The following is an 18,803-nucleotide window of genomic DNA, read 5'->3' on the forward strand; positions in this document are numbered from 1 at the left end:
CCCTGCTTATTGTAACTTATATGCAGACAACATCATGAGAAACGCTGGGCTGGATGAAGCACAAGCTGCAATCAAGATTGCCAGGAGAAATATCAATAACCACAGATATGCAAATGATACCACCCTCACAGCAGAAAGCGAAGAAGAACTAAAGAGCCTCTTGATGAAAGTGAAAGAGGAGAGTGAAAAAGTTGGCCTAAAGCTCAACATTCAGAAAACTAAGGTCATGGCATTTGGTCCCATTACTTCAAGGCAAATAGATGGGGAAATGATGGAAACCGTGACAGACTTCTATTGTTTTGGGTTCCAAAACCACTGCAGATGGTGACTGCAGCCATGAAATTAAAAGATGCTTACTCCTTGGAAGGAAAAGTTATGACCAACCTAGATAGCATATTAAAAAGCAGAGACATTACTTTGCCAACAAAGGTCCATATAGTCAAAGCTGTGGTTTTTCCAGTAGTCATGTATGGATGTGAGAGTTGGACTACAGAGAAAGCTGAGCGCCGAAGAATTGATGCTTTCCAACTGTGGTGTTGGAGAAGACTCTTGAGAGTCCCTTGAACTGCAAGGAGATCCAACCAGTCCATCCTAAAGGAGATCAGTCCTGGGTGTTCATTGGTAGGACTGATTTTGAAGCTGAAACTCCAATACTTTGGCCACCTGATGTGAAGAACTGACTCATTTGAAAAGACCCTGATGCTGGGAAAGACTGAAGGTGGGAGGAGAAGGGGACGACAGAGGATGAGATGGTTGGATGGCATCACTAACTCAATGGACATGAACTTGAGTGAACTCTGGGAGTTGGTGATGGACAGGGAGGCCTGAAGTACTATAGTCCATGGGGTCGCAAAATCAGACACGACTGAGCGATTGAACTGGACTGAACTGAAGCCTATCAGAACCATCACTGTCATTTTTAAAGACAATGTATGCACAAAAGAAAGTGATTCTGGCATAAAACCAATTTATGTTCATAGTTCTTAAGCTCTAAGTATGAACGGATATAACCAGAGATCTTTTTAATCCTGATACCTAGGACAAAGAAAAAAAGTCTATATACATTAAACTATGCTCAAAATGATGATTTTTAACATTTCATTCCATTTTTCTGGTTTTATACTATCTAACAATGCTTAAAAAGACACATGGAATTTCCTTACATTTCTTTTATTTATTTATTTTAAAAACTCTGCTAACGAAACCAAGAAATATTTCTCCACATGCCAAGTTTGGAATTTTCTTTTTCTAGACTGTTGCATCCCCTGCTGGAGAACAGGTTTATTATCCTTAGGTATGGTCGTTATTTAACTTTCCAAAAATACTTTGACCAATTTCTCTCTGTCTTTCCTCTTTGGTCACCTCTGAAACCACAAAGGAAATTGAGTAAAATCTCAACTCAGAAGACATATATAATTAAGTCCTCTGTGTGGGTGTGGGCTTAGTCGCTCAGTCATGTCCGACTCTTTGCAATCCCATGGACTGTAGCCCGCCAGGCTTCTCTGTCCATGGGGATTCTCCAGGCAAGAATACTGGGGGTGGGCTGCCATGCCCTCCTCCGGCGGATCTTCTCAACTCAGTTCTATTGAATTGCAGATGGCTTCTTTACCATCTGAGCTACCAGGGAAGCTCAAAGTCCTCCGATTTATGGCCAAATACATACCATAGTTTCTAGGAAATGAGTCCCCACTCACCTTTGTTAAAGAGTCTACTACTCTGGCACATAGAAGAGCTCCAGGCAGGTCAAAGTAGTTATCATAAAAGTAGTATTTTCCTAAAAAGAACACAATTTTAAGTTGGGATCAAATTAATGCCTCATTTATGTGATACGGAAACTTGGCTAAAGAGGCTATATTTTGGTTTAGTTACTTAAAGGGGCTTCTATTGCAATTCAGAACCACTCTACTACAGCCTGTCATCCACTGTCTTTTAAAGAAGGCCTCAGGTATAATGGCTCTATTAATATAAAAAAGTTATAATAAAATATGATATGCATAAGTTAAGCATTTTATTAAGAACATTTTTAATATAAAAATTAAAGACTATATCATAAACATGAAACAGATTATGAAAAAGTCACAATTTGTATTATCAGGGTCACTGAATTTCAAAACCATCAACCTAACACTGGAGTACCATGAAGTGCATTCACTATCTGTGTTGGTTGATCCCCTGGAGTCTCACATTCAATCTTTATGCAACTTCAGACAAATTTCAGTACAATGTAAGAACAGCCAGGGTGAGAAAAGAAATTTAAAAAAAAAAAAAAAAACATGTCCTCACATCACGCGAGGACACAGTGTGGGCTTATCTTAGAAAAACTTACAAGCACAGCAGAGGCAGACTCTAGATCTTGGAGAGCAGAGGGTCTGATTTATTCTCCTCGGCCTGAGGCTAGAATTCAAGTTGAGCCCTTCCGTGGCACTGACAGCACTTTTGAATCTGCTGTCCCTGGGCAGAAGACACTTTTGAGGACCCACGTCACATCCCCTCGGTCCACGGTTGACCCCAGCCTCAGCTGTGTTGAACACCACTGTCTCTCCTCAAGCCACACCCTCTCTCTGGAAGCCTCTAGAGCCCATGTGGCAAGCCTCAACGGACAGTCAGGAATCAGGGAATGCAGGCCCCAACTGCCTGTCCCTTGGGTTGACAATTCTGGGAAGTGCTCTCTGCGCTTCTCCTCAGAAGTCCTGGCGGGATCCAGGGCCCTGCTCTGTTCTCTCCTTTCATGTCACACCCTCACTGCTATCTTGCTCCTGCAGACTGCAAGCAGGAGCGACCACTCTGCTTTGAGCACAAACCTCAGAGTCCTCTCTCCTGAGAACTCCTGGTACAAAGAGGAATCAAACAGAATCACCAGGTGGAGCTGGATTTCAGTTTAATGTAAGGGAATACTTTTCAAATGGTCACCGTAACTTTTGTACAGATTATTATAACTGCCCGCCCCCTTCCTCCATTTGTAAGCTATGTATGAGGTTATGGAACATAGCGGTCTTCTGTCTGTGTCTACTACGCTCGATTTCCAGTATATTGTAGGCACTCAATAAATGCTTGTTGAATGATCCAAAAATTGAATGGATTACAGTCAACCTTTGAACAACACAGGTGTGAACTGCACAAGTCCACTTTTACATGTATTTTTTTCAACATGTAAATAAATACAATAAATACTATAGCAGTACACGATCTGTGACCTGCAGTAGGTTGAACCCACAGATGCAGAAACTCAGGGAGGAACTCCAAGTAGGGAGGGCTGATGATAAAGTTATACTCAGATTATCAACTTCTTGAGGTAAGTGTCCCTAATTCCTAAGTTGTTCAAGAGTTAGCTGTATGCTGGAATGAAGTGTCATGGTAAATTAAGAGAAAACCCTCTGTAAGGTCCAGATAGATGTTTATCCCTTTAAATCTTACTTAACGCACCTCAAAGATGTCAAATTACCAAGAATATAAAAGAAATAAAGTCAAAGTTCTGTTAATTCACAAACTGGCTGCATAGGTTTGTATGTCCTTTTCCTCAGTTAAGAATATTTTGGTTGGCATAGTCTTCTTGTTTTTTTTACTTTTTCACAGCTGAAATTGTGGAGGGAACATCTCAGATGAGTTTTCATTCTTAAGAAAGGTTAGGATGTCTTTGTCGGTATGAGGAAAACCAAGAATTTGGAGAAAAGGGAGAAGACGGCCTACATACACGTCTGCCCACACTACTATGCTGTCAGGCCACACAACACGCCAGGACTGCGGGCACTAGGACAGCGGACACAGATTCCCAAAGCTCACTACCCACAATGCGTCTAATCTCCTGGTCTGTGATACCAGAGTGACCTGCCTGAACCAGCCAGCTGGTGTCAAGTGGACCTGCCCAGGTCAAACCCATGTTGTTCACCTCTATTTACAAGTGCCTACATCTGGACAGGTGGCACCGTGGTAAAGAACCCGCCTGCCAATGTAAGAGGCACAAGAGATGCAGGTTTGATCCCTAGGTCGGGAAGATACCCTGGAGTAGGAAATGGCAACCTGCTCCAGTAAATTCCATGGACAGAGGAGACTGGCATGCTGCAGCTCACGGCATCTAAGAGATGGACGTGAATAAGCATGCATGCTTGTACACACACATCTGGACAGACAACAGGAGTCTTCCTCACCACTTGAATAAAAAGTAAATCTATCCACTTAACTTCCTAGCTATTGTGAGTTGAGATGTGTGAAAGCATTCTATACCTAACCTCAAGGTGAAATCTCTTTTTCCTGTCAACTTATTTTATTAAAATAACACATACTTCCTGACGTTTTCTCATTATGAGAAAACAGACCACCCAAAGACAGCAAATATGACAAACAAAACCACGATAGCAACAAGGAATAACTCCAACTATTTTCCAGTTACTATATTTTCGAAAGGAAAATAGGTGTATTTCAAAACTGTAGTATGGGAGAAAATGGCCAAAAAAACCTAGAACAAATGGAAAACAAGACTTTTAATGAGGTCTGTTTATAAGTGTTTTAATCATTCTTTATTAATTTATGCACATCTGTTGTCTATAAATACTTTTTGAAAAATCTTTTCATGTTTGCTTATGGTAAAAGTCTTTAAGTAGAGTCGGAAAAAGTTGTGTAAAATCACTCTCAATAAAGGGGAAAAAAAAAGACGACGGTAGAAGATACCAGAAATGGCAGTAAAGAAAAGAATTCTAGTAAACAGGAGAGGTGAGGAATATGAATGTGGGGAGAAGCGGGCAACAGAGAAAGAAAAGGATTGTGCAGGTAATGAATTAATAAAAATACAGGATAATTAATTTTATTATTCCTAAGTGCTAAGTCTTCTTTCCTCCAGAACAAGTAAAAGGTGAATCAATAAAAACATTAAATAAAACAGAACCAACTGCCAAAGAGAAACCAGACACACACGAGAAGTAACGCATCCCATCTCTATGAAACCACAGCTGCTCTTGTTTGCATCCTGCTCTGTGTCTTGATGTCACAGGTTCAGGGTCTAAACCAGCAGGGGAGGGAACGCTGGCGCTGCCCCACACAGGAACCGTACCTGACCGGAAGGCCATTCCCGTGTCGGGCATGAAGTGCTTCCACTCCTTCCTGCCAAACTCCTCCGCCAGCGCCTCCGGAGACAGCATCTTTGTGCCGTGGCTGGCCCTGGTTTGAAGAGATGAGGCATATGGTTCATCAGTGGTTCCCTTGAACACTTGCTCCTCCAGCATTGCTATTAATTCACCCTAATACTACTAATGGGTTTTTTTTTTTTTTTAAGAAAAAGGTTTTCAACTGGATAAATTCCTTACTTAAGATCCTATAAGGTATTTCTTTTTTTTATTTGTTATTTCTTAAATTTTATTTTTAAAATTTTTAGTGGAGTATAGTTGTTTTACAATGCTGTGTGAGTGCCTACTGTACTGCAAAGTGAATCAGCGGTACGTAAACATATATCCCCTCTTTTTTGAAAGAGATGTCTCTTGACAGCTCTTTTTCTTCCTCCATTTCACCCATCAACCAGCAAGTGATCAGGAGAAGTGCACTCTGAGGTCAATGCTGTGATAGGTGCCCCAGATGAATCTATAGACTACAACTTCTCTGGGAGAAATAGGACAAGTCTTGCCTAAGAAGTTGTCAATTAACTATGCAGGTAAGACTTGCCTAATGGAACAATGAGGGCCTAATGGAACAATGAGGAAACAACTGCAGGGACTCGGTGGGAAGCTGGCCTGCAGGGAGGAGAGGGTGCAACCGTGAGAGCATGAGCTGAGGCCTGCAGGAGGAGAGATGCGCCTGGTACCCAGGGCTGCGCAAGACGGGACTATGAAGATGAAGACGGGGTAGTAATATGTCACTCACGGACGTGACGTAGCTAAAAACACAATGGGAAACAGTAAGATGAATGTGGCAAAACCTGGAACAGGAAGACAAGAAAGTAGCTACTTTTTGTGCTCAAAATACTGCTTTTGCATCGGTTGGGCCTGGTTAAGAGAATCTTACCCTAGAGAAAAACAGTTAATATTTCACATAGTTTATTATGAGAAATTATAATGCTAGGGAGTATCATTCTTCTTTTTCTGTTGTTAGACTGTGGTAGCAAAGCAAAATGAAAAATATGGAAATGAAATAAGAAAGGCAAATGGAGGAAAATCACAGTCAGGATGCTTTTTACAGAGAGGTTAACATTTACATAATAAAAACTGTATGTAAAGGTGGAGGAATCCTGAGCAGGAAATATGATAATATGATCAGAAAAGGTATCTACTATGTTGTTTAAAAGTAGGCATCAAGGATATAAGTTTATAAATTCAGGAGGAGCTACAGGTTGGCCAAACTTGAATGGAGATGGTCAGGCCTTGGGGAAAGGGTGTTAGGAATGGGGACAGACAGACAGACATAACATAGAAAGAAGCAAAGTTGCGGAATGTGCCCTACTCTTATTAACACCCAAAGTGTTGGACTCACCTTCCCTGGTGGCTCAGATGGCAGAGAATCTGCCTGTGATGCAGGAGACCCAGGTTCAATCCTGGGTCAGGAAGATCCCCTGGAGAAGGGAATGGCAACCCACTCCAGTATTCTTGCCTGGAGAATTCCACGGACAGAGGAGCCTGGCGGGCTATAGTTCATGGGGTTGCAAAGAGTCGGACACAACTGAGCAACTAACACTAACTAACTAAGAAGAGGGAAGGAAAGGGAGTCAGAACTAAGCTCGGGGTGGGAGGAGGGGGGACACTGATGAAGGCTGGAGGAATCTAGAAGCACTTTCAGAAGCTGAGACACAATATGAGTTCTGCATGATGGGGGCAAATTTGGACAAGTGGAAGAAGAAAGAGAGGTGTGCCTAGACCACCAATTCTATCCCATGTCCATTCTTTCCTTCTTCCTTAATAAAGAGAGCTTCAATTTTACTCCAGGTTAACATGATAAAATTCCCAGGCTCTTTTGCAGTAGAGGTGGTCAAAAAGCAAGTTAACATTCTACTGTATTTCCTGTGCAAATATTTCTGATAAGCTAAATTTAAAGAATTAGACCTTTCAATTTAATGCTCCCAGATTTGTATTTAAATGGCTCAAACGATTCCTACAAGACCTGCAGGCACACAATCTCTCATCTGATTGACAACAGTAATAATCTTGTTTAATCCATACCTTAACAGTCCAATCCTACATGGTAATAAAATGTCCTGGAAAGAGTAAAGTTCTTGACACCACAACTAAATTCTATTACCTGAGCACGGTGCCGTTATCTGCAAGTTTAATGAAGTTCCCATCTTCCAGATCCAGTGCCAAGCCCTTGCAACTGAAACAGGAAAGTCTGGTTACCAATCAGCTCACAGCCTTATTAATACTTAACTCAAGAAATAATAACTTATATTTTCAAAAAGTCGTAATACTAAAAAAAGACTCTCCCACCCAGGTGAATAACATGTTAATCAAACAAGTAAGCTCTTGAATTCTAAAATTAAATATCCTCAGAGCAAGTACATGAGGAAAACTGCTATGTGGGCAAACCAAAGACAGCATATTTAGTGTCTAAACTCTTTTGAGCTCAGGAAAAAAAAACTCAGAACAAAAAATAAGCACCATTGTATGCCTCTGCTAAAATGTACAAATGTTTTTCATTAAATAAAACACACACAAACACACATTCGTATTTTACAACTTAAGATCTTAGCCACAATCTTTTCTGTACTCTTTAGACTCTGCCTCAATTTAGTCAGGCTAGGGGGGACTGGGATGGGGAATACATGTAAATCCATGGCTAATTCATTTCAATGTATAACAAAAACTACTGTAATGATGTAAAGTAATTAGCCTCCAACTAATAAAAAAAAATAAAAAATAAAAAAAATAAAAAAATAAAAAAAATAAATAAATTTAAAAAAAAAAAAAAAAGAACTAGCTCTCTGGGCTAGGCATATTATGGAAAACCACTAAAAGAAAGTCAAATACTAAGTTTTAGGTTCCTCACTGTAAAAGACTTATGGGATTTGGGAAGAAAAGTGGGTTCAGAGTCATTATTATGAGTAATAAAAACAAGAAGATATAATGGCCACCAAATACCAACAGAATGAAAAGAAAAGGACAGGGTACTTTACAAGCATTATTTACTTTGGTCCATAATAACGTTTCCATAGAAATTTCATATAGCAAAATGTTTCTGTTTCTTCCTTTTCAGAGAAAGGGATAAATCAAAAAGGACTAACCAAACACTGGAAGAATGCATAATAGAGGAACACTGTTGCTCTATAATTATTTCTGGATGTATTTTTCATGTGTTTCAGGACAACTATTAATTTTTAACTGAACAATTTAAAGTGGTTTAATAGGACTTTTGTTTGTTTTTATTGGTTAAGTGACGAAGAACGTCAAAGGAAACCTTGGGAAGTTGAGACTCCTAAGTCAGAAAGGGAGTAAGCTGTCAAGAGTCTCTGTTATAGGAATATCTAACCAAATTACACAAAAACAGATGTCCTAATTCAGACACTTATTAAAAACATGGAAATTCCCAGGTGGCACAATGGTAAAGAATCTGCCTGACAATGCAGGAGACACCAGAGATACAGGTTGGATCTCTGGGTCGGGAAGATCTCTTGGAGCAGGAAATGGCAACCTACTCCAGTTTTCCTGCCTGGAAAATTCCAGGACAGAAAAGTTTGACAGGCTATCGTCCACAGGGTTGAAAGGAGTTGGACAAAAATGAGTGCGCACACACACGTGCATTCAAAACATGTTGATTTCTACCTCTTTTTATACAGTTCTGTATAGGAAGGGCAATAAAAGAATTTTTTAATAAAAGATGTAAGTTTTAGAGACAGTTCTTAATCTCTGAAACTCTTAATAATGACAGACTTAACCCATGCAAAAATATCCAAATTAGTCACATTCGCTCTTAGCTTAATTTTCATACTTAACTAAGCAAGTCCAAAAATAGAAAGGACTTTAATTCATCAAATATAAAACTTTTAATACAGAAGGCATTCTGTCCTTTGCTCAACTTCACATTTCACGTTCTGTCTCCATGTAAGAGGAAGCATTAAAATTTTATCCACAAGAATTAAAAACCAGAGGGAATGTACAGACCTTTTAAAAAAGCTGCTTACCAGAAATCCCAATCCTCGGGAGTCACCATGAGCAATCCCTTGTCATACCCTTTCTCCTTGACCAGGAACTGAGCAAAGCTATTGTAAATGAGCTGTTAACAGAAAGGGAAAGAGATTAGATGTAAATTTCACTATTCCTTCTTAACTTCACAGGCCCGAAGGCCTAAAGGAATCGGTCATGAGACAGATGGGAAGGAATCTGTATTATCTGTTAATTGTGAAGCTCGGCAGGTTAACAATCCTTCTCAGCAATTTATGCACCCCTGTGAGCCCCAGGTAGCTGCTGGTTTTTTTACACTATCAATGTACAATTATACAACCAAGGGAAATTATTAACCTTACTCCTGGAGCCTAACGGGTTGGAGATCATTAAGACTGGACAAAGCTTTGTAAATTGATTTAACACTTCACCAGATGATAAACATATTGACCACTCTACATCCATCCTCTGTCCATCCTCTCCAGAAGGCCCCATGGCAGCTGATAATGCTACTTCATATACTTGAGCCCCACACAGTGGAGGCCACCCCACTGGCCCAGACGTTGGCACAATCTAAACCTAAGTCAGTGTGCACTTATAGAAAACCCCTGTCAAGAAAACCTAACATACACCAATCACAATCTGCCGTGTCAGCTTTAGCTCACTTACCTCTCCCTAGAAAATAGGACCCAGAGTCCCCATCAGGAAATTCCCAACCTCCTAGCCAATCAGACCCTGTTTCTGCGTTGCCTCTGTCTACAGTTTACAAAACACGTTCAAGTCCAGAATCTGGGGAAGAGTATTCCACTGCTTGTGGGGCCACCGCACTATCCCAATCCATGAATTATTTTCTCTAAATGAAGGACATAAAATTCACTACTACTTTTAGTTTTGCCACTTGACACGGGGAATCTCCCTTGTAGCTCAGCTGGTAAAGAATCTGCCTGCAATGCAGGAGACCCCGGTTCAATTCCTGGGTCAGGAAGTTCCATTGGAGAAGGGGTAGGCTACCCACTCCAGTATTCCTGGCTTCCCTGGTGGCTCAGCTGGTAAAGAATCTGCCCGCAATGCGGGAGACCTGGGTTCGATCCCTGGGTTGGGAAGATCCCCTGGAGAAGGGAAAGGCTACCCACTCCAGTATCCTGGCCTGGAGAATTCCATGGACTGTATAGTCCATGGGGTCACAAAGAGTTGGGCACGACTGAGCAACTTTTCCCTTCTTTCTTTCTTCTACAGGGGAATCTCAAAGAGAAATATATATGGGGACCAGGCAGGTAATCTACAGGAGGAATCACGGCGCCTTGATCAGACACAGGGACTCTCTCTTTTTATCCCCCGTAAGAAAAGCTGAGGGGAAAGAAAAAATAAACAAACCTCTGGAAGCAAGCATAAAAGTAAATGCTCTGCTGACTGTCGACAGATTTCATTCTCAACAACAAAATTCCAGGTTTTTTGAGACTGAACAGTGTCCAAGAGGATACACAGAGTATCCTGACCCTTCTCCAGATGTTAGCCCATGACAGGTTTAGCACTGGAATAGCACAAAGGAGAAGTGGGAATAGATACAGCAGGAGGAGTAGAAGGCCTCCCTGCGGGAGTGACGTTCACACTGATGCCTGCAGGACAGAGCAGTTATCTGGGTGAATCCGGGGGGAGAGGACCACACAAGTCCAGGGGACACACAGCTCAAGTTGGGGCTTGGGACTGTGAGTGTCAGGAGATGAGTACAGAGAAAGCAAAGGCTCCCTGTCAAATAGAGCTGTTTCCTGTCTTAAAGCTAATGAAAATGGCTATACACGTACCCCACACAATGTGACCCTGATCCAGGTCAGCTGTTCAGAGTTACATTAAGTCAACACTATGTATGAACAGTCCCCAACCCTGGAGGTGAGTTAGAACCACAGGTGATAGTTCTTAAAGCCACCCAGAAATTCCAAGCCTCCAGGACAGGGTGGGGCCCCTACCAAATTCCTGAAACTCTGAGACAATTGAAAATCACTGACTTCTATGTTATATGAATTTTCACTCATATGAATGATCAATCATAAAATGTACTGAGTCACTCAAAGGTACAAAGTATTATGGACAATAAAAAAGATACATGTCATGATCCTGCCTGCAAGAAACCAGTGCCCCAGGATTATCAGATGTAAATCCCATGTGTAATGTAAATCTTCAGATGCTTAGAGCAGCACAGGGCATACAAGTAAATTCAATTTAGGTACTGCTATTATCCTCAGTCATGTGCTGGTTAAAAAAAAAAAACAAACAGAAAAGCCCTGACTCATAAGCTTCGTTCATTGCCATGGTACCCCCTACCATGGCCCGTTTCAAGCTACCAATGGTTACTGCACACCATTAGACTTGCCTCTGGTCAAGCTAAGTTTTTTCAGCCTTGGACAATTGGAATTTCTCACCCTTTGGTAATATTGATCAAGATACAGATACGTGATTCCAATAAGGTCAGATTCCTTCCCAGGGCAAAGAGCCCTTTCCAGGAGGGCTGCCTATGGGGGTGCCCACAGCTGTGTTTGGAGGAGAAGGTTCTACAATAGGAGAGAATGGGGTCAATGTGTAAGGAGAAGTAGAGAAGAGCAGTGCTGAGAAACACCAGGAAGGTTGTGTCTTTGAAAGCCGTCTTCCAGTCCGAAGCCCTCGGCCCTTGAAGCTTTTCCTTAAATTATGTTGACTCACCCCAGAAGCCCTCATGGCACAGGGCCTCCACCACCCACCCTTCCTCTCCTGGCCTTAGCTGCCACTTACTTTCCCAACAGTCTCATCTGACTAATGATCATGCAGAATCGTCAGCAGTTGCAAACTGGTGCCCTGCGGGTCGTAGGCGGACCACAAATTATATCTGGTTCCCACTGAAGGATGCCAGATAAAATATGAAACTCCTAGGTCAATTGGATTTTCGGCCTGAAAAATTATTTCAGCAAATAATTTTTTAATATAAGCATATCCCATGAGATAGCTGGAACACACATACACTAAAAATGTTTCTGTTCTTTGAAACTCAAATTGAACCGGATGTCTTGTATTTTTCTTCGCTATATCTGGCAACCCCATAATTCTGCTGTTCTGAAAATGAGCTGGCACTGAAAAAAAATTGACAGACTTCTCACACAAGCTTCGATTTCTAACTTGTCTTCAGAGAATTAGATCTGGCAAGACTGAGCCTCTACGCCCCACGGCAAAGGCTGCATGTGCATCCTCCTGGCTGCCAGAGACCCCCACATTCCCAGTCGCACATTCAGGTTAACTGCTTGGCCCCGCACACTCCTGAGTCTGCAACTCCAGGACAACACAGGTGTCATCATTTCTAGGATGCTTTTCCTGAGCCCCTGGGGAGGTGACACATCCAGTTCCACATTTGTATAACACTCCACTTATTAAATGGCTTTCTAGGTGGCGAGAGTGGTAAAGAACCCATCTGCCACTGCAGGACGCAGAGACTCTGGTTCAATCCCTGCGTTGGGAAGATCCCTTGGAAGGAGGGCGTGGCAACCCACTCCAGTATTCTTGCCTGGAGAATTTCAAGGACAGAGGAGCCTGGTGGGCTATGGGTGGTCACTCAGTGAGCCACCATCAGCCACCACTGCCATCTCCAATATCTTCTCCTGCCATTCCCCACCTTCTGCTTGATACCCAGCAGATCCAGGTGCTGTTTTTCATCTCTTGGTCCTTGCCTTGGACATATTTCCTCTGCCTGAAATGCTCCTCTTTGCCTCCTCACCTGCCAATTGTCACTCCCGTGCTGAGACCCAGCTCAAGCATCACTCACTCCAAGGCCTCCCTTTTGGGCTTTGCAGCACACAGAAAGCCCGTGGGAGAGAGCAGAAACCTGCTGGCCAGCCCACCATGCTGGGTGACCCTGGACGAGCTACTTATCCTTTCTGGGACTGTGTCCTCATCTCTGAAGGAGGTTAATAACATCTACCTCATACGGCTGTTGTAAGCATCAAACCAGTCTGTATCAGCAGAAGCTTATTAGAATAGTGACTGTGAGTGCCATATTCAGTTACTGAAACACCTACTATTTATTCAATGGTTTCATGATTATTTCCTGAACTCCGCATGTGCAGAGTCAGCTTGGCACATAGAACACACAATAAAGTCACAGATACTGAGGTCAAGGGTCATGGCTCTAGGATCTAGGGAAAGGTTCCAACAAGTAAATAGGAAAAATTCAAGGCAGTGTGTAAGTGCTATGAGAAATTAAGGTTTTATGGAAAACTGGAGGTAGGATCAGGATAAGAAGGTAAAGTTTAGGGGGCCAGGTTACTTAATCTGAGACCTCCCAGATGAGGGGTCAGCGTGATGAAGAAAGGCAGAGGTAACAGCCAAGCATTAGCAAGGGCCAGGCAATGCTGCCGTCAGCACAGGGGACCAAAGCTCACCTTCCAACATCCTTACCCATGACAAGGCCACCTGAAGACCTGTGTGTTATCTCCGTACTCATAACTCTATTATGGTGCTCAGCACAAAGAAAGATTTCTGAGCCAAACAGGAAAGAAAATGCGCCAGATTACCGTTTTCAATCTTTAAATATCACTTATATTTGAAGCTTGTGGTAAAGAACTCTTGCTTTTGGGAAATTCTTGGATTCTGAAATTTTATGCTCACACATGCACAAAATTGACTTTTAAGACTATTTCCTTCGAAAGAAGATGGCTCGAGAGGAAATGCAAGAAAATGTTAATCAAGGGGAAGATATGAAAGGCAAAAGGAGGAAAATATGAATCAAAGACCTAGAGGAAGTAGTGGCCAGAGATCAAGAGGAAAAGTCTCCTTAACTCTCAACATGAGGAAGGAAACATCTGTACCGTGGGAAAGCAGGAACACACAACATTAGTAACAGTACACTTTTTTTTTTTTAAACCATCTGTACACAGAAAACAGGAGTAATTCATACACTGTTTTGACCTTTGTCGGGTACCTGAACTGCTGACTGGGGCACTGAACCTCATCTTCATGAGGAGCTGCCGTGGCTGATGTCTGCACCAGCTACTTATCGCTCTATCATAAGTGGTCAGGTTGGACAATGATTCCAGTGGTAACTACAAAAGCCACCACTTGGGTCGGACACAGCTCTCAGCATTATATATCCATTACCTTTTTAATCCTTGCAACAACCTTTACAGGTAAATCCAATTATTAGCCCAGTGTTAGAGATGAGGAGACTGAAAACTCGACACAGGTTAAGTAATAGGCCCAAGGTCACAGAGCTAGTGAGGGAGGAGCTAGTGCCTTAAGCTAGGCAGTCTGGCTGCAAAATCCTGGCTTTGACGACCATAGCTAGTTTTTTCTGTTTTGGATACTTAGATCTTTGACTTACCAAAAAAAAAAAAAAATTTGTTAATTTCCCAAAATCAGTATCCATGTGAAACTAAAGGAATGGAGGAGGGAGAACAATTCACTTAAGGGTACAGATATGGAATCACGCACTCCACTTCCTGCTCCTTCTCTAAGTGCAGGAAGGGTCCGGGCTGTTGTCAGGATTAAAACTTGCGTGGAGCATGCAGTAGGGCAATATTTAGTTCCTTCTCTTGGTAAAAGGCAAAATTAGGGCCAAGATCTTAATGACTTTCCGGTTAGTCTTCTTTCCAATACACCACACAATTTCCCCCAGACGGCAGCATCTAAAAACTGACAGGTGGTCGCATGGAAGTGCAAAAGAAAAAAAATGCAGCCAAAGACGAAGACAAAAGTCGCTAACCAGGTGGCTGTATCAGCGCTCTGCTGGTAGCCAGAATGATTTGCTGAGACGTTCCAAAACCGGGGATCTGCAAAGGACACCCCCAGTCTCCCTGGCCCCGCCCTTCCTCTGCCCCAGGAACCGCTTCCCCAACCCAGTCTTGCACAACGTGTCTTTCCTTCGCCCCTTTTCTTCCCTACGCATCTCTCAAACTTGGCTAAGGCTGGGCTAAAGAAGCCGGTACCCAGAGCAAAGGCGGAGACGGCGTGGGGAGGCGGGAGGTGGGGTATGCACGCTTCCCTCCGTCCAGCCTGGGGGCGGGAGGCCGAGTTGTGCGCAAAGGCGCGGCGGCTGCAGGGCCCCGGCGACGCCCGCTGCCGCCTAAGCCGGGAGGAAACTCGAGCCCAAGCCGCCATGGAGGCTGCACGCCGGGCGCCCGGCAGCCAGCGCCACTCACCCGGGCGCTCTCGGGCAGGTTGTAGCGACACAGAGTGTGGTCCAGGTCGAAGCCGACCACGTCGCAGGCGGCCAGGGAGAAGTGCTGAGCCATAGTTGCGCGCGGAGCTCCGGCGACTGCGTGGACGCCGGGAGGCGGCGGAGAGCACGCGGGCAGGACGCTGCGGGACTCCCGGGCGGACGCGGCGGGGCGGGGCGGGGCTCCGGACGCCGCACGGCGGCCCCGCGCGCTTCCCGCGCCCGCGAGCCCCGCCCCCGACCACGCTTCTCCCCGCCCCTCGCAGCCGGCCTTCCAGGCGCCCAGCCTTCGGGTGGTGCCCCTAGGCCGGCTCCTGCCGCATTGTCACCACTCCGATCCCCGCCCCGTGTCCAAAGGCGGGATGTGGCCAGCAGTGGAGTCAATGCTGCAGGAATCGGGGGCGTCGCTAAGTACCTGTTGGTGCATAGCCTTTGCTGCAAAATTAACTCGGGCTCCCCTGGCTTATCAAAACGCCAGGGAAACCGCGAGACTTAAGACTGACACTTGACTCTTGGGTACGAATTCACAGAAGATTTTGGAGAAAATGTTATCCTGCTAATACTCCTCTGTCCCAGGTAGCCTATAATTTGGAAGATTTTTTTATTTGCCCACGAGATCTCTAACCATGGATTGAATCAAAAATTGTACATCCCATAGTACATTCCTAAGTATATTGCTAAGCAAAATGGGGGACTTCAACATTTCACCCCCTGGAGCGTATTAGAAAGTAAATTTGTTAGAAACCATGACGGACCATTTTTGCAAAGTGATGATGACTAAGAAAACCAATATTCTTGTTATTTGATTATCTTTTATTGTAGTGAAGAATTTTTCCTATGAAAGGACTTTAGAAACTTCCTAAAACATGCTGCAGAAAAGAAAACTTTATGCAAAGAGGTTTTAAAATTTATACAACACACAGCGATTTGAATGACAATGTTCTCAATTCTCTCAAGGACTGTGTATAGCGAGTATCATTTTAGATGCACAGAAGAAAAGTTAATTCATTATGTACAGTGGATGCTCAGGGCATTTAATTCTGAGAACTCCTGGATATGAAGGGCTAGGACTTTGAGATTTTTAAAGTCGTTTACAAGAGGAAATACAAATCTTGACATTAAAAAGAGAATATAAATGTATTATCTCTGTACTGCTTCTGTTTTAAATTTAAAAGAAGTCTTTGCCCAAAGGGGGAAAAATCAATAGTCATGACATAATGAAAATATAATAGATTAAGAATTATACTTAACCCTTACAAATACTAATCCTTATGAGGCTAATAGACCAACTAAGTAATTAATTTAGTACAATAAATAGTTCAATCTGGTAGGACACTTATTGTACCCAGTGGACCTATTTGAATAAATTAATAACTTGTTCCATTATGACTTGTGAAAGTCCCAAACAAATTTGTCTGGACTAGGAACAGGAAGGAATCCTCAAGAAGATCGAGCTATTCACTGGTTAGAGCCCAACAGCCATGTCTTTAATGTCTGTGAATCAAAAAAGAAAAAGCTGTATTATTTCATCACTTGAGCCTGTTTCTTTTTCGTGAATCTGTTGGCCATAGAACTGACCTTAGCATTCTTATTTGGCCCCTGCAATAGAGTGTGTGCCAAGGTCACACTACAGGTAGACTACATTGAAGGCCACAAGTCTCCTTGGGGGATATTTTGTTTTGCTGTGGGGCTAGACATTTCAGGGACTTCTCTTAGTAATATAAATGTACATATGCACTCATTGCTACAAGGAAGAGTACGCAAGGATTGGTTTTTCATGGCCTAAGTGGTCATGATCCTGGGACCGGAGCTGGTCCTAAGATCTGGACATGCTTATCAACGGTTATATCTACTTGCTGAGAAACAACTCTTACATGTCTTATATTCCTCAAGGCCTTGCCTACAACGTTTACATTTTGTAGGAGGGTTTAGAAAATAACCTGATCCCATCATCCTGAAAGAGGTGTCACTCATCATGACTTTCCATTCACCTTTCTTGGCCATTATCTTAAATCTCAGTCTAACTTCTGTAAGAACCTGTGGGATGGTCTCCCTCTTTTCCTTCACTCCTTACATAACCTTGAACTTAAATACAGATATTTACTTCATTTCATAGGCTTATTTTCAAAGGCAGATATTGTCTTTCTTTCTGTACATTAAACTTTAATCAAATATAGTGGCATGCACACCTCTTCTATTGTCAACCAGAAGTTCAGTGTTCTACTCAGACTCCAATTAATTTCTGTTTCTTTGGGTGGTATGTTAAATATGTCAGTATTAGGGACTGGATTATGTCCCCTCAAAGTTCATATGTTGAAGCCCTAAGCCCCAGTGTGACTACATTTGGGTATAGAAATTTAAGGAGGTAAGTTAAATAAGAGTGGGGACCTAATTCAATATGGCTTGTGTGATTATAAGGAGAGGAAAAACACAAGGGATGCACATGCATAGAGGAAAGGCCACGTGAGCACACCTGGAGAAGGTTCAACCTGCTAGCAAGAGGAGAGGTTTCACCAGAAACCAGCCCTACCTGCACGTTCATCTTGGACTTTTAGCTACCAGAACCATGAGAAAACAATTTCCTGTTATTTAAACCACTCGGTCTGTGGCCTTCTGTTAAGGCAGTCTCAGAAGACTGACGTATAGATATTGTTTTGTCAAATGTAGCAAATAATGTTACTATATATTGTCTGAAAGATCTTTGGGAAAAGTGTTAGTTGCTCTGGACTGTAGCTCGCCAGGATCCTCTGTCCATGGAATTCTCCAGGCAAGAATACTTCCAGTATTCTTGGGAAGGGTTACCATTCCCTTCTCCAGGGGATCTTCACGACCCAGGATTGAGTCTGCATTGCAGGCAGATTCTTTAACCTGGGAGCCACTGGAAAGTGAAAGTCGCTCAGTCATGTCTGACTCTTTGCCACTCCATGGACTACTAGAGTGGGTGGCCGTTCCCTTCTCCAGGGGATCTTCCCAACTCGGGCATCAAACTCAGGTCTCTCGCATTGTGGGCGAATTCTTTACCAGCTGAGCTACCAGGGAAGCCTTAAATGATGTGAACTTTGCTCAAGTTATTTGTTAGTTTTTAAAATTTTGATACTTCTATTTGTATGTAACGTCGATACCATGCTGTGGAGTTTTACGTTTTTTTTTTTTTTTTTTTTACTGTTCCATGTATAAATACATATACACTTTTTCTTATAATTAGGAAGTTATAAAATAATTTTGAAATGCTCAGAAATAGGTAAATAGGTTATGATTTTTATTGATCATTTTCTTTTTTTTTTCCATTTATTTTTATTAGTTGGAGGCTAATTACTTTACAACATTGCAGTGGTTTTTGTCATACATTGACATGAATTAGCCATGGATTTACATGTATTCCCCATCCCAGTCCCCCCTCCCACCTCCCTCTCCACCCCATATTGATCATTTTCTATGTTTGAATATTATCATTATAACTGACCTATGTTTTAATAATGAAAATACTATAATTTAGGAACTTTAACCTTAGGTATGCCTTTTACTTAATTTGTTACTACCTAGGTAATAACTTTGTGATC

The 18,803-nt window shown here is 42.6% G+C and overlaps 1 protein-coding gene across 2 annotated transcripts in view; it reads right to left on the reverse strand.

Annotated features, from left to right (window-relative positions):
• NT5DC1 (5'-nucleotidase domain containing 1) overlaps positions 1-15,488 on the reverse strand; it is a 117,140-nt gene extending 101,652 nt beyond the window's left edge. Inside the window, exons 1-5 of one of the 2 annotated variants that reach the window (XM_020894391.2) lie at positions 15,227-15,488; positions 9,092-9,183; positions 7,216-7,287; positions 5,045-5,151; positions 1,695-1,774 (exon numbers count right to left, since the gene is read on the reverse strand). In XM_020894391.2, coding sequence (XP_020750050.1) covers positions 1,695-1,774; positions 5,045-5,151; positions 7,216-7,287; positions 9,092-9,183; positions 15,227-15,319 — 444 coding nt within the window. In that variant the 5' untranslated portion in view covers positions 15,320-15,488. The remainder of the gene's footprint in view (positions 1-1,694; positions 1,775-5,044; positions 5,152-7,215; positions 7,288-9,091; positions 9,184-15,226) is intronic. The other variant, XM_020894390.2, reaches the window with a different exon arrangement.
• Between the last annotated feature and the right edge of the window lie 3,315 nt (positions 15,489-18,803).

Source organism: Odocoileus virginianus, unplaced genomic scaffold (assembly GCF_023699985.2).
Source record: "Odocoileus virginianus isolate 20LAN1187 ecotype Illinois unplaced genomic scaffold, Ovbor_1.2 Unplaced_Contig_17, whole genome shotgun sequence".
NCBI classification, from domain to species: Eukaryota; Metazoa; Chordata; class Mammalia; order Artiodactyla; family Cervidae; genus Odocoileus; species Odocoileus virginianus.